This window comes from Triturus cristatus, chromosome 7, assembly GCF_964204655.1.
Source record: "Triturus cristatus chromosome 7, aTriCri1.1, whole genome shotgun sequence".
Classification (NCBI taxonomy): Eukaryota; Metazoa; Chordata; class Amphibia; order Caudata; family Salamandridae; genus Triturus; species Triturus cristatus.
This window is the reverse complement of record NC_140590.1, coordinates 490,686,134-490,701,685: the sequence shown is the minus strand read 5'-3', so window position 1 is coordinate 490,701,685 and position 15,552 is coordinate 490,686,134. Positions and strand designations below refer to the sequence as shown.

The 15,552-nt window shown below is 45.1% G+C and overlaps 1 protein-coding gene across 4 annotated transcripts in view; it reads right to left on the bottom strand.

Moving 5' to 3' along the window:
• MYH10 (myosin heavy chain 10) overlaps nucleotides 1–15,552 on the bottom strand; it is a 1,171,079-nt gene that overhangs the window by 179,394 nt on the left and 976,133 nt on the right. For all 4 annotated transcript variants that reach the window (XM_085616842.1, XM_085616841.1, XM_085616843.1 and 1 more), the window contains 4 exons: nucleotides 10,550–10,702; nucleotides 9,770–10,018; nucleotides 9,073–9,285; nucleotides 7,944–8,156 (listed from right to left, as the gene is read on the bottom strand). In XM_085616842.1, the coding sequence (XP_085472968.1) occupies nucleotides 7,944–8,156; nucleotides 9,073–9,285; nucleotides 9,770–10,018; nucleotides 10,550–10,702 (828 nt within the window). The remainder of the gene's footprint in view (nucleotides 1–7,943; nucleotides 8,157–9,072; nucleotides 9,286–9,769; nucleotides 10,019–10,549; nucleotides 10,703–15,552) is intronic.

Here is a 15,552-nt window from a genome sequence, read left to right as displayed (position 1 = left end):
CTTCCATTTGGCTGCGTAGCAGGCCCTTGTGGTAGGCTTTCTAGCCTCTCTAATAATGGTCATACAGTCTGATGGAAGGTTCAGATAACCAAACTCTATGACTTCAGGAGCCAGATAACGAGGTTTAGTTGTTTGGGATCTGGGTGTTTGATTTCTTCATGGCTTTGTGTGAGGAGGCTGGGAGTTAAATATAATTTTTGGTGTGGTACCAGAGAGAGTTCCAACAGGGTTGTGAACCAGGGTTGACGTGCCCATGTTGGAGCCACTAGTATTAGCGAGAGTGATGTTTGTCTGAGTTTCCGAAGCACTGATGGAATGAGTGAGAGACGTGGAAAAGCGTAGGCAAATCTCTCTGACCAGTTCATCCATAGAACATTGCCTTTGGACAATGGGTGTGGATACCTGGAGGCGAAGCTTTGGCATTTTGCGTTTTCGGGTGTTAAGAACAGGTCTATGTGAGGGACTCCCCAGGCTTGGAAGTTTGGGTGGAGAACTTGAGGGGCAAATTCCCACTCGTGTATTTGATACCTTTGCCTGCTGAGGAGATCCGCAATCTGATTGTGGACTCCTGGGAGGTGTTCCGCTAGGAGATAAATGTTGTGATGAATCTCCCTGCTCCAGATGTCTTGGGCTAAGTGGGACAGTTGGAGAGAGTGTGTCCACCCCCATCCTGCTTCTGTATGGAATACATAGCTGTCATGTTGTCGGTTTGGACTAGAACAGCTTTGCCAGACAGGTGATCTTGAGAGGCTTTGAGCTCTAGAAAGATTGCCATGAGCTCTAAATGATTGATGTGAAGCAAACTTTGCTGTGGGTTCCACAGCTCTTGCACTGTGTGATGTTGAAGATGAGCTCCCCATCCAGTGAGAGATGCGTCCTCTGTTAACACTGTCTGTGGAACCGGGTCTATGAACAGCCGTCCTTTCGACAGGTTTTGTGTGTTCCACCACTGCAGAGAGCGATGAGTGCAGCTGCTTACCAACACTAGATCGGTTAATAGACCATGTGACTGGTTCCATTGACTGGCTAAACATTCCTGAAGTGGACGCATGTGTAAACTGGCGTGGGAGACGATCATGATGCAAGATGCCATCATTCCCAGCAGATGCATAAACAACCGAGCTGGAAGTGATTGAGTGGCTTGAAATTTGAGAATGAGTGCTTGAATGTGTCGAATTCTGTTTGCATTGGGAAACGCTAGAGCCCTTTGAGTTTCCAGAGTGGCTCTTAGGTAATCCGGAACTTTGTTTAGCTGAAGATGTGATTTCAGCACATTGAGTGAAAACCCTAGATGGTGACGCAGCTGAATGATTACGGAAGTGTGCTTGCGACATTGCTGATATGTGCTGGCTATGATGAGCCAGTCGTCCAGATAGGGAAAGACATGTATGCTTTGTCTTCTGACATGCGCAGCTACTACTGCCAGACATTTTGTGAAGACTTTGGGGGCCGTGGTGACCCCCAATGGGAGCATCTTGAATTGGTAATGTTGACCTGCTACCACAAACCTGAGAAATTTGCGGTGAGCCGGATGGATTGGAATATGAAAGTAGGCGTCCTTTAAATCTAGAGTAGAAAGAAAGTCACCCTTTTGCAAAAGTGGTAGTACCTGTTGCAGTGTTACCATGTGGAAGTGGTCTGACTGTATGTAAATATTTAGTTCTCTGAGATCCAATATGGGTCTGAGAGAGCCGCCTTTTTTTGGAATTAGGAAGTAAAAGGAGCCTTCTTTATCAATGGAAGTGGAAGTTGGGGCGAGGTAGGGACTGTACTTACAGTACATTGTCCATGCAGGATATCTTCATCCTCGTCGGAGCTGTTGTCGGAAATGGAGATTTCTTCCTGTTCCTCATCGGCTCTGATGGGGTCGCCATCTTCCTCTTCTTCCGATTCAGGTCCGAAAAGGTCAGGAATGGAGTCTGTTTATTGTCTCTGCATGTCGCGTCGTTGGGCCCAATTGTCACTTAGAATCTTTTTGGAGCAGAAAGATCGGCACGCGTGGCAGTCTTCTTCACTGTATTCAGGTGACAAACACAGGTTGCAACGGCGGGGGAGTCGGTGCGCGGGTATTTCGTGTGGCACCGAGGGGAGAACTTGAAAGGAGTTAGTTCCATCAACTGCGGGTCGAACCAGGGGCTAGACCCGACGGCCTACCACGAGCTCTCCAATCGAAATTATTTTTTAATAACCACGCGATCCGTGTCACCGAAAGGAGGAGTCACCTACCTCGTGACTACAAAGACTTCTTCTAACAAAAACAAAGAGCAAACATCCGGGCCCAACACTAGATGGCGATATATGCACAAGCATGTGATCTACAGCTCACAGGCTTCGAACATCCAATACCAATGTATAAAGAGTAGATTTTATGAATGTATGGACACCAAAACAAAAAAGATGCACCGCAGGGTACCGGAGATATAGATTCTGCAAGAAACAATAAATCAGGACTTTTCACTAATCACAAACAAGCACTGGCAAATTCAACTTGAGAATAAGAAATATTTTCAAGAAAAACTTTTACCAGTTGGAATGTGGTTACTTAGAGATACTTTGAGTGCACAACTGCAGCAGGGAGCCAGTCAAGGGGACCATCAATGTCAAAAAAACAGCTACCTCCTCAAAGGAATAAATCTTGAGTCTAGTTCCAGAGTCAGTGGCCCCTTGCCACTGACCTCTATGGAGTGGTCCTGCTGTAAGGAATACATGATGTTCAAAATGCTCAAGAATGCTGAAAATACTGTGCAGTCGACAAGGGCTTCCTTGGGTTACTCTTCAGTCCACGGTCCTGGTGAGGTAATTCTGGCAACAGGTGTCGACATCCCTCAAAGTTCTTACAGGGTCAGTAGAAGTCCAGTTGCCAATGAGCTACCAGTCTCCTGGAAGGGCGGTTATCTTCTTTTGGCGGTAACTCTCCTTCTGGACAATGAAACTGCAATCTGACAACTCTCCTGGGTCCAGCAGACTTAGATGCACCTTTTGAGCATCAGGCCCTGGTCTCTTGGGCTGCACGATGGTGAGGAAGAGCAACCCAGTGCTCTTGGCTACCAACTTGCCCCAGCGGGCTTCTTCAGCTTTTGTGGCAAAGAAGCTGACAACAGAAGAGTCTCTGCTTCTGGCTGAGTTTGGGGGATGACTTCTCCACAAGCATGACACAGCAGGCACCGTCCTTTCCTTCGCTAGCCCAAGAAGTAGAATTGCAGTCCAACTTCAGTGTATCCTCTTCTTTGCCGGTTCCCGGGTCAGCAGGCATTCCTACTCTGGTCCTTTTCTCCAGTCAAACGAGATCAGAGCTCTAGGTGCCAGGGCTACCCCTTTTATGCCCAGAAACTGCCCTCGGGGGAGGTTGCGCTCACTAGTTAATGAGCTAAGTTCCCTCCCGCCTGATGAAGTGTGGCATTTACCTATCAGAGGGTGCTCTATTCTGCCCACCCCCAAGATGCTGAGACCCTCTTGGTGTGTGGAGCTGTGTAGCCCACCCCAGAGTTGTGGCTACCCGTGAACTACACTCCCATGGAAAACAGTTTGAGCAGTGTTTCTCCCTCTGTGTACCCAAACCCAACCAGTCTACCTGAACAGAGAAGCTCCACTCTGGTGTGTTCACCATTTTCCCTTCAAAGGTTGCTTCCCCTTTGAAGCTTCCTTTTGGAAACCCCTGTGTGGCTTCATACCTGTAGGAGTGCCAGGAGTGGCAGGCCTTTATTGCTACCTGCCCTGGAAGTTGTTCACACGAAGCCCCAGGCCGGCAGAAGGCTGTCTTATGGTGAGCCTTAGCAAATGGCCACTGGAAAAGTGGGAAACAAAGTGAAAACTTTCTAAAAGTTGCATGTGGCAACCAGTTACATACATTTCAAATTGGACATCAAGTCAGGCTCAAGGTAACAAGTTGTTTGATACCTTGAAGTACCAACTTTGAGATCCCATCCAGAAGTTAGCACAGCTGAGGGGTTCAGCGTGTAACTCTCTGCTCGCTAATGAGGCTAAAAGTCTCTCTCCTATTAAAAACAATTTCGGGTTTTTACTGCCAGAACATGTTAAACACAAGTTCTACTATTTTAATATGCTGCACCCTACCTTATGACTTGCTAGGCCTGCTGTAGGGGTGACGTACACATACTAGAAAGAGAGTTTGGGCTTTGCTATTGATTAAAATGGCAAAGTTGAGCTAACAGTTTTAAACTGCTCGTCAGTGCAGTGGCAGACTGAGAGCAATGTTTAACTATGTCGCCCTCAGGGCACCCTCTCAACAGCCTCCTTGGCCAAAAAGGCTTACCCTTCCTGTCACAAAATAGAGAGATAGTCCTCCGTCAATCATTGGGGCTACAGTGAAAGGCGGCAGGGATGAAAGGAAGGGCAAGGCGTAATAGTAAAAGAATTTGTAGAGCACCTGGTTACACCATTCGGAGTGTCCCTGCGCTAGGATTTCAGAACTGCCCAGAGCTAGAAAACAGAGACCTTGTTTAAGATTGTTTAAACAGCCAGGTCTTGAGCTTTTTTCGAAAAACCAGCTCTGAGCGTTCCTGTCTCAGAACAGGAAGCGTGTTCCGCAGTTTGGTGTCCAGAAAACTGAACAAACGGTCTCCCATATGTGCTTTTTTACCCTCTAGGAATTACAGAGAAAATCCGGACCAAGGAGATAGGCCTAAGCTTTTCTGGTTTGGCTGGATCCAGTGTTGGTTTCTTCAATTGAGGTACCACAGTGGCATGATTCGACTAAGAGGGGATATGGCCTGATGTAAATGACAGGTTGAGCAGCTTGCATACCGCAGGTAGAATGACCTCCATCTCACGCTCGAGCATCATAGGCAAAACTGGAACCATTGGAGAAACCGATTTCACTTTGGATAGAAGAGTACGTAGCTCGATCAGGGACAAGGTGTTAATGCTGAGAAGACCACCGAAAACGTTAGAAGGATTGCAACCAGTTTAGCGGTCTCACTTGCCAGCCGAGATAGAATGACTGGATACTTCCTCCCACCAGCTTGGGAAACTGCAAGGGTACACTAAAGGGGGTTGGCAGGTGAGGCTGTGGGAGGGGCAGGGGGAAACCTTTGGACTGAGCAGCACGCTGACCTTGATGAGGGTGGTGGGCACCTCAGCCTCTACTGCAAAACTGCTGGGTTCCTTGCCGGGGTAGGAGAGGCCGCCGGTAAAACATGCGTTGGCCAATGCCACAAAAAGAACACTGGAATTGTTGCTGGCGAGGCGGGGTAGAAAGCCCCAGAGAGCAGGACTAGTACTACTTTCCTTGAAAAGCCTTGTCCTTCAACAAGCAAGTCCCATCAAACAGCATGTCCACCAGGGAGGACTGGGCACTGCTTGGGAACCCAGTGGACCTCAGCCACGCATAGCGACAACTGACAACATTGGTACCTATATCCTGCCCAACAGTCAGTGGAGTTCAAGTCACAACGAATTGTGAACTTGGCCACATCATGACCATCCTGAATCGCCTGCGAGAGAACTGCGAGATGGTCTTCCGGAACATTGGGGAGGACTTGTTTCTTTTAATCCCATAGGTCATGAGTATAATGGCCCAACAAACAGGAGAACATTGCAGGGGCAAACTGGCTGAAGAGAATAAGCATTTCCCAAAAGTCTCCACCCTTTGATTCCCTGTCAGGGGGGGGTGGTAGGGAAATTGTTGGGGATAGTGGAAGCCTGCACCAAGAGACTCTCTGGAGAGGGGTGCGGCAACAAAAAGGCCAGGTTGCCTGGAGCATGACGATGGGTTCTGGTGGCCAGTTAACTGGAGGGCCAGTACAACACTTGGCCCAAGCCCCTAATAGGGTATCCGTCAAAGCTTCACCGAAAGGAAAGATAAGCTCAGAAGCATTAGTATGGCCTGGCTACAGAACTTAGGTCAGGACATTTGTTTTCCCCTTCATGGTGGGGAGGTGGAGATCAAGGACGTAGGCCGCAGTATGCATATGGGCCAGGAGAAGAGAAATGGACTGCCTCTAGGAAAGTATCTAGGCCACTAGCCTCTTACAAGTCCTGAAAAAATTGTCATTGGCATAGGGCAGAGTGAACTAATCTGTCTGTCCCAAAAAGGGAGTGTAAAAAACGATGGCTGAGATGTGATAAAGCAACTGCGTAATGCTCCATTGGATTCTGTTGTGACTCGGGGCGAAGTAAGACCAGAGTTGAGTTGGCCTCTGAGAGACCAATAGGGGCCATTTCTTCAGGTGGCAAGGTCAGCTTTAATGTATCTGAGGCTGAAATTTTGGGGGCTGGAACTGAGGGTAGAAGTGACTCAGAGGGTCGATGACACTGAGTGCGAACCCTGGTGGAAGGTTGCTAGGCTCTGTGGGGCCTGAAGGAATGCAAGAGGGAGCAGGTAGAAATCCGAAGAGGTGGAGCACAGCTGTGTGTAACTCTTCAATCTGGGTTGGTGTTGCTGAAGAATTGGATGACTTCGGGAACAGGACTGTTGCCACCGCCCACGCACTTCGTCAGGGAAGTGGAAATGGTGCGAAGGAGTGTAACGCCGCTCCAACTTATGTTCTTTATGCTTACTGGAGGACTTGGAGCGTGATAAAGACCGGCCTATGGAGCGGCTCAGTCAACTCTGGTAATGGGAGCATGATTGAGCCTTAGAGTGGGACCTGGCGCAGTCCTGGAGATTTGTCGTCTTGTGCTTGGTGACTTAAAGTTTCTTCTTGCGTGCCCCGATGGGCTTCGGGTTCATCAATGCACTATATCTGCATGTCTTGGAGTCTTGAACCAACCCCAGACACCACAGGCAGACCTGGTGGGGATCTATCACAGAGATTTGCTTGTGACCATCTTTACAGGGTTTAAAACCAATAATTTTAGGGGGTGTCATCCACTGCACACAGGATTAATTTGAAAGAAAAATCAAATAAGTAGTCTCTGAGAGAAGCTTCGCGGTCTTGTAGGCGCAGAAAGAAAGGAACTGAAGTCAATGCACAGGAATGCCACCTACATAGGCCCCGCATGTCCCCTCCAGAGTGGAACAGCACCAGTGTGGGGCCGCATGGCACCACCTCCCGGCACGCAGAGGTACTAAGGAAAAGTTTACAGATCCAGTGATAGTAGTTCCAGGACCGCAGAGACCACTTGTTTACAGATTATTCTAATTATAGGACCACAACAAGATTTTCTTGTCTTGAAAAAGCCCTAGGCCTGCTGGCAATCAGATGAAACACGTGTCGGCTGTTCTCTGTGTAATTGTACTGTTGGAATGAATAATTAAAACTGCACATTTTGCTTAAAAAGTACAAAAGAACTTTAGATTTTGGAAATTATTATCCATTTTACTACAATTGATCAACAGGCACAGACCTCTCTCTAGACTTTAACATTCCAGATCCAGTCTGACGCTTGGGGAATATTCAAAAGGTGATCGATTCTGCAGATAGAAGTCTCTAGCAGAAACATAGGTTCCCAACTCATAATTTGGAAGGAATGCCAAACGGATTTAATCATTATTTCTAAAATAATTTTGCTTTCTGGAAAAACGTTTCCGTATTGCAAAATGGGACCACAAAAACCCTTTGTAAATCTGATCTTATATCTGTATCTTACAGCTGCAATGTACACAGAAAGCATTCTATTATTTTTTTAAAAGTGAAACAGGCTAGTTGGACTCAGAATTCAAGGAAGGCTTACTGGCTATACCAGTGCATGTCAATTTTGGAATGATTTTTTCTTGTACATTTGTATTAGATGGCGAAATATGGAAAGCAAATGTTATATGTAGGCACTATGTTTTGATTTGTTTGGAGAGTTTCTCACTGTTACGAAACTGGTTTGAGATTGCACATGTGGAGATATACGGTATTTAAAAACATCTGAAGATACCATGATAGAGAATCCTGGTCCATCCTGCTGTTGCAAATTCCACACTGCTGAAATGTAATATAAATCTAATCTAATACAATGATGTTCAGGATTTGGATTTTCTGCTGCAGGCATACCTGTTTAACCAACATTCTTTTCTTCTCCTCATTTTGCTCATCTCTAGTTTGAAGGTCTCTTTCAAACTGTGCTTTCATGGCCTGCATGTTCACTTCTAGGCGTAGTTTTGCATCTTCTGTGCCCTGAAGCTCATCTTCCAACTCTTCCAACTGGGTTCTCATCTCTTCCACTTGCTGCTCCAATGTGCGTTTGGACTTTTCAAGTTCATGGACCTTAAAAAATGAAGCAGATTCAATGTTTAGCTCTTTATTTTATCTTGACTCTGACATGGTTAGGTGACCACTGTTAAACCATAACTAGTTGTAAAGGTTTCCCGTTTACAAAAACAAAAATAGGAAATGCAATAAAATTAATATTGACAATGATACAGGGTACTGCATTTTCAGAAATAGTACAACATTTGAGAAAGAGGCAGGCCTGGAGATAAACGAACCAATCAATATAAATCGAGATAGTATTAGTCTAGGAATTGCTAATTTTACACATCATTTGAATCAGGTTACTGGTAACCATTAGTTTGCTTTAAAATTTATTTTCACCTTCACTGATTGCCATATGAGAAATAAAACGGGTTATTTGATTTAATTTCTTTTGTATATTACGAAACAACATCTTGCTGCTACTTCAGAGAGCTTGACTTCAAATCCATGTGTACACTGCATTAGTAAAATCACATGGTGAGAAACTAAGTATTGGTTACCAATTAGGCCAGTTGGGAAAGACAGTTTCAGGAATGAGAAGGGTACCAATGAGGCTGTAGTTTTCTATCTCTGGCGCTTCGCCAGATGTTTGGTAAATGTTTCAAGGTATGACAATTGGCAAGGTAAATATTATGGAAACAAGTTAGAATATTTGAAGTAGAAAAGGAATTTGCAGACAGCCTGGAATATGTGGGAGATCCCTATGACAGCATTATCTCTGTTATTACATACAGGTCAACTAAAAGCCAGTCTGAACAGCTTATTTTTCATGAGACTTCTAAAAACTTGGTATATTTGCTGTGGTATCAAGGTCATTTTAAGGTGTTTCAAAGGCAGAGAACAGCTACAGATCAAGCTTATTACATCAATGGAAATATTTAAGGGAAACATGCAATTTTATCTTTCAAATGCAACAGAGTAGACTTACATTCTTGCCTACATCATCTTTAGAGCTCATCAAATCCTCCATCTCTGTTCTCAGCTGCTTGTTTGCTCTTTCAAACTCGTCCCTGGCCTCCAAAGCTTCCTCTAGGGTACGTGCCAATGAAAGGGCCTTGGTCTCCTTTTCTCTTGCCTCAGCCTCAGCACGGTCTCTTTCCTCTGCATAACGTGCAGAAACGTTCTTCTCCTCTGCCAGCATCTACCAAGTAGAGATCAATCTAGTTATGATGCAATCAACAAATGCCTTTAAAATACGATGAGAATTGCAACAATAATAGAACCAGTGAGTAGGTAATATATTTCTTTTACACTATATATTAACTCACACGTTCTTCAATGTGGAAGCAAAAGTGTTTACATTTTAACAACTGAGATCCAAAAATTATAAAGACACTCTGTTGTCCAGTCAAACGAGATTAGACAAATCCACGTTTTTCTATATGAAAAGTGTGTATTTCCCAATCAGTCGGACCAAAATGGCCCTGTTTATATCTTTAATTTCAGAGCAACACCCCCCAATCAGAATGAACTTCTTGGTCTGTGTAAATCACTTGGTCATGACTGGGTCATGTTATATCCAGAAATTATGCAATAAGGAAGAGGGTGTTTCATGATCTTATCTTAATATTCAATCACAAGCAAAACTGGAATACAAATAACAAAAAATTGAGAATCACGGCTACCTGGTCGAATTTCTTCTGTTTCTTTTCTAGGCTGGAAACAATCTGCCTCTGATGGTCCAAGTCTACTACAAGATCGTCTAACTCCTGCTGCAGCCGGTTCTTGGTCTTCTCAAGTTTGTCAAAGGCTATTCCCTTCTCTTCAAGTTTCTGAGTCAACAACTCCATGTCCTTCAGAAGCTTCTTCTTCACCTCCTCCAAGCCTTCTATGGTCCCTACGTCATCTTCAACTTTTTTCTTTGTTTCCATAAGCTAGGATTTGCATACAAACAAACATATGTTTTAGTAGAGAGAGAGGGTGGAATACAGATTTGAGAAAACTCCCTGCATTCCTTGAGACAAAGCACCGAGGGGAAATCTTTTACATTCATCGCCGAATAGCCAGCACGTGCTTCCATTCAGACATTGCTCATCAACATTGCAGCTCTTAGAGCCAAATTAAGACAACCCAGAATCATTTGGAATTGCAACGACAAAATGCTTGTACTTTATCTGTATTTGAGATTAAAGAATGGGGTTAGGGTTCACTTTGCATTAGCCTACATATTTACATAATTTATTTAGTGAAATTATTCTTTACACTGTATGTAAAACTCATTTAATGGGACCAACGGGGTTAAAAATGACTATTACAATGTGCAGCTTTTTGAGACAACACAGGTCCTTTCCTTAGACCACAACCATTAAGGATTTAAAGGTATCATTTGACTAATTACACAGTTAAATTTAAAAATACCATCAAGGGAATGTCTGATAAACGTGCATTATCCTGCTTTATCATACTTGTGCCTGCAGGGTGACTATCTGTTTCTCCAGATTCTTTTTAGCCTCCTCCTCCTCCTCCTGTTGTTCTTGAAGAGTGTTCTTCTCCTCCTCCAACTGCCTGATCCTGCTACTCATATTTAGCTTCTGGCGAGTCTCTTCCTGAAGTAATTCCTGGTGGTTAGAAAAATGAAGGCATTAATTGTACTCATCACAATTCTTTTTAAATGGTTTCTAATAACACAATGCACGGCCTATGTATATTTGCAAGCTAAGCCAATAGCAGTGTTCTCCACTTAACATTTAACTTTCACTGTAAATACAGGTTTGTTAAGTGTTGGGTCTGACAGGCATGAGAGCAGTATTAGCTTCACTGCTTTATGTCACTGCAGGAAAATGGCCATTGGGAAGTTTTTATCTGAAAACAAACCTGGTCTAAGATCTTAATGAGAATGGTCAAATCCCCATGATGTATTTACAGTATAAGTTATGTTATTTATAGGTGGCTCTTTACATACACACACACACACCATCAAACTTGAAATAAAGTATACGGCAACAAAAAAAGAAATATGCAACAAACCTTCATCTATAGAGCTAGGATCTGACAGGAATGTCACAGTGCTGCTCCAATTTATGAAAGACACACCTCTTTAAGGAGCACCACATCATAGCGCAGTAACCTTCCTATTCCGCACCCACAACCCAGCTGCCTTTTCAACCGCTTGTCGACTTGATCTTTGCCTTTGACACTGTACAGCACTCTGCTGCTTTTGGCTAGGCTTGCACTATGGAAATACTACATGAACAAGTTACTTACATTCTGTAATGCTCTTTCTTGTAGATATTGCAGCAAAATAGGTACTGCCCACTTAATCCGCCCGGATTTGTTGCATTTGGATCACCTGGTTTTGTACTTTTTATTTTGGGTGACCCTCACAACTGCCGTCTCATCCACCGTAATTACAAGGCAAATGGACTGTGCATGGTTACCACCTGTGCCCACATTTTAAGATAGGGTCACTGTGGGACAGCAAGGGTGTAGGAAGCTGGATCAGTATATAGCATACCAAAAAGAGGTATGCTGTGCAGAGTTGAGGTATCCCTTATGAGTAGACAGGGGCTTGCTCTAACAATCCCAAGGTGCTCTATCTAGGGTAGCATGATCAAGCAGCCTTAGGTTTAATAGAGAGTAGTGTTAGATACTTGTGTCCCACACACACCCCCACCCCCCATTTTGGAAAAACAGGTATTTTTATATATGTTTTGAACCCAAGAACTTTGTTATCAGGTTAAGTATTTTTTTATAATAGACTCTACAAGTTTAGCAATGTTAATCAACAGTGCGTTTTTACACGTAATGCTTCCCTATGGGAGAAAAAACAATAACTGTATACAAATACTTCCATGGAGTTTCTGTGGGACCACTTTCGGTTGTGATGTGGTAGGGCGGGCAAGGACCAAAGTTCCATCAGCAGATTGGACGTATCTGCCCTGGTGCGTCTGGGTGCAGAGGTGCTGGATGGGTTGGTAGCCTTGCACTCTACGTGGTAGATAGGAAGGGGGGCCTACTGGAAATAGGTTGCAAGGGGGGGATTTGGGGCCATGTCCTGGAACTTCCAACAGGGGGCTCGGGTCGTAACGGTCTTGGGAGCACAGGGGAGCAGTCGGTTTCTTTATGCCAGGGGGCACAGGTGTAGGGAGTTTGTGGTCAGCTAGCTCTCGTGTGTCAAGGCGCACACTGGTTTGAGGCCAGGACTAACAAAGGAAACAAAGATAGGACAGCTGAGCCACTCTCAGTGCTGGCCTCTGCGGTGCAGACGTCCCACAGCAGCTGGTTGTTAGTGATATCAGAATCCAGGTTGGACTTTCTATAAGCGCTGGTTGCGGCAAGGATCCGGTAACCCGGGTATTGGTGCAGGAGAGCTTGTGGAGGTTCTGGTGTCTTCAGGCTTACCAGGAACACAGATCTAGCCCCCTTGTGTGTGCTGACCTTCTCCTGGGAGGCTACTGCTCGGTGGACTGCAGCTTCCTTAAACCGGGCGTCGGTGCCTGAAGGGGAGTAGCTCCTCTAATCTAAAGGAGATGCTGGCTGCTGGGCGATGTGCTGGCAACCCCTTAGGGGCTTGTGGAGGATGCACAGCTGCAGAATGAGTCAGGTCTTTGCAACTGTTGAGTCTCTGTGCACCAGGCAGGGTTTGGCGCCAAAGGTCCACTGAGGTCCTCAGTTCTTGCAGGTTAGGCTTGTCAGTGTCTTCTTTGCAGTCAGTGGAATCTGAAGTTCTGGCATCAGGGAGCCCCCTAAATACTAAATTAAGAGTCATCAGGGGATTAGAGTAGTTGTCAATAGGCTACCTACCCTTTGGGTCACTACGCCCCCTGTTTGACAACTTCCGGTGTGAAGTGGGCATAACCCTGTCCCACTTTCCTAAATTCGGCAATCATCAAGATGGCGGATTTTCCTGGAGTGGGACACATCAGGCAGCTCACCTTAGGAGTGTGACTGACTTGGGTGTGCTCCACGCCTAGTTTGCAAACTGATTTCCTGCCTGTCCTTGTGCCAAATGGGCCTCAGGGGATGGCATCTTCTAGGTCTGGACGATGCTGGGGTTGCATATCAAAGGCGCATGGCCTTCAAAGCCTCCGCCTCGATATGCTGATTGCTAAACATCCCGAGCAGGCATTGTTCTTGACATCTGAGAGCAGGGCTCTGACCTCCAAGGGGAGGGGGGGGGGGGGGGCAGAAACACGTCTGAGGTGTAAGGCTGGACCGGACCAATAAGCCAACACACTGGTGGACTAGTAGGTTTCGGGGTATGAATTAAATCCATCACTGGAATCATTGTGGGTTTATTAATATGAGATGATACCAAAACATCCTTGGTTTCAGTGAAGCCATCATGTAGCTGGGAAATTCTTATTCACCAGTGCCCACTACATATACTCAAGATGGCTTCCCTGTTCACTGGTAATGCCCAAGAATCGACCAGGACTTCTCAGGAGCTTATCCTCACATGTAATATAATGCACCTTGCCTTAGGGCTGTAAGGCCTGCTGTGGGGGTGACTAAGATATATTGCATGCATTATCTGCATTATCTGCAGGCATGGCACACAGGAGGTGTGCCATGTCATGTCTTCACTTTTGTCTGCACCATGTCACGCAATCTGCAATTTCAGTCTGCATGAGTGTGGTGAGGGGTCCCTTAGGGTGGCACAATACATGCTGCAACCCTTAAGGACCCTTTTTAATACCAATGCCCTCAGTACCAAGGGTACAATTTACTAGGGACTTACAGGAGTGCTAAAGGTATTGCTATTTGGGGAACAATTGTACAGTTTTAGGGAAAGAGATCCGGCACTGGAGAACTGGATAGCAGGAACTCAGGGCACTTCGGTCAAAATTGCATCAATTACCAGGCAAAAAGTGGGGTGACCTTGGCAAAACGGGGCACTTTGCTACAAAGGGTAAGAGGCACTTGGGTGGTTACACATGAACAAACGTGTGCACATTTGGGAAGACTACCACTGTGCGCAGCCCAGTAAAAGCACACAGGACTCTGCAAGGTTAGACACTGATCTTGGGCAGACCTTATAATATTAGTGGACACTCATGGCTAAAGTCAGTATGGGTTACTGTTTTGTCTGTAATGACACTATTATGTACATAAGAAGAAATGTGCTTTAGGATGCAGTTTTGCTTCGGCCTAAAATGTCCAGGGAGATATCAAACTGGGGTGAAACGTGTGCACCCAATTGAAATTGGTCATCCAGAATCATCATATTCCCACTCCGCCCCCAAAAAAGTTTTACTAGGTGACTGTAAGTTTGAAGGGTCCAAGAAAAGATGACCCCTATGGCTTTCTCAGCTAAAATTCAAGCACTCCCAAACCAAGGCTGCAAATTCTGTTGTATAGCCTGAGGGTGCGGAGACCTTTATTGATTGGTTGTATGACTGCAGATTTTGTGGTCAAAGTTGGTCAAAGAAAGGCACTGACATGTGATGTGGTTTTTACAATGCTTTATTTTGAGTTCTTATTCCTGAGAATAATGATTTACCATGAAAGGCTGCATTTCTTTATTAATTAGAATGGGGATGGTTGCAATGCTTTATTAATTATAATGACTGCAGACGGACTATGGTTACTGAAGTCAGTGTTGGAATTATGTATTAAGACTTGTGATTCTGATCTTTATGTGTGACCACATTGATAAAGCCAATAAACCTGGCTGATTTACAGTGACGTACTCCTCTATGGTTATGTCCTGTATTGTATGGGGGGTACTGTGATTTTAGGGGTCTTAGGGCCTCATGTAGGTAGCCAAATACCGGTCGGTAACGGCCGATTTTCGGTAATTATACCGTTACCGACCGGTATTTTGGCCATTGGTATGTAGGGGGACATATTTTGCTTTCGGAATTTACCGAATCGGTAATAATACCGAATCGGTAATAATACCGAATCGGTAATGTTACCGAATCGGTAACTTTTCCGAATCGGTAATTTTACCGATTCGGTAAATTCCGAAAGCAAAATCGGGATGTAGGGGGAGTGTGTGTGTGTGTTTATGAGTCGGTATTTACCACCAACTTATAGTTGGTGGTAAATAATGAATGTATGTGTAAATGCATTTGAACGCGCGTAGCAGTGTGCAATGTGGCATACATACATGCCCTTAGGGCATGTATGTGTGCCACATGTGCACACATGGCCGAATCAGGGGTGCAACAGGGTGTCAATGTGACACCCTGCCACCCTTGTATGTGTTCCCCCCATTACCGAATCGGTATTTACCGATTCGGTAATGAGGCATACCTTCCCATCAATGGGAAGGTATGCCTCATTACCGAATCGGTAAATACCGATTCGGTAATTACCGACTAGTAACGAATCGGTAAAAATTACCGACTCATTACCTACATACGAGTTACCACTTCTTAAATACCGAGTCGGTACGGCTCGGTATTTAAGAAGTGGTAACTGGTACGCTACCTACATGAGGCCCTTAATCATTTAGGGATCA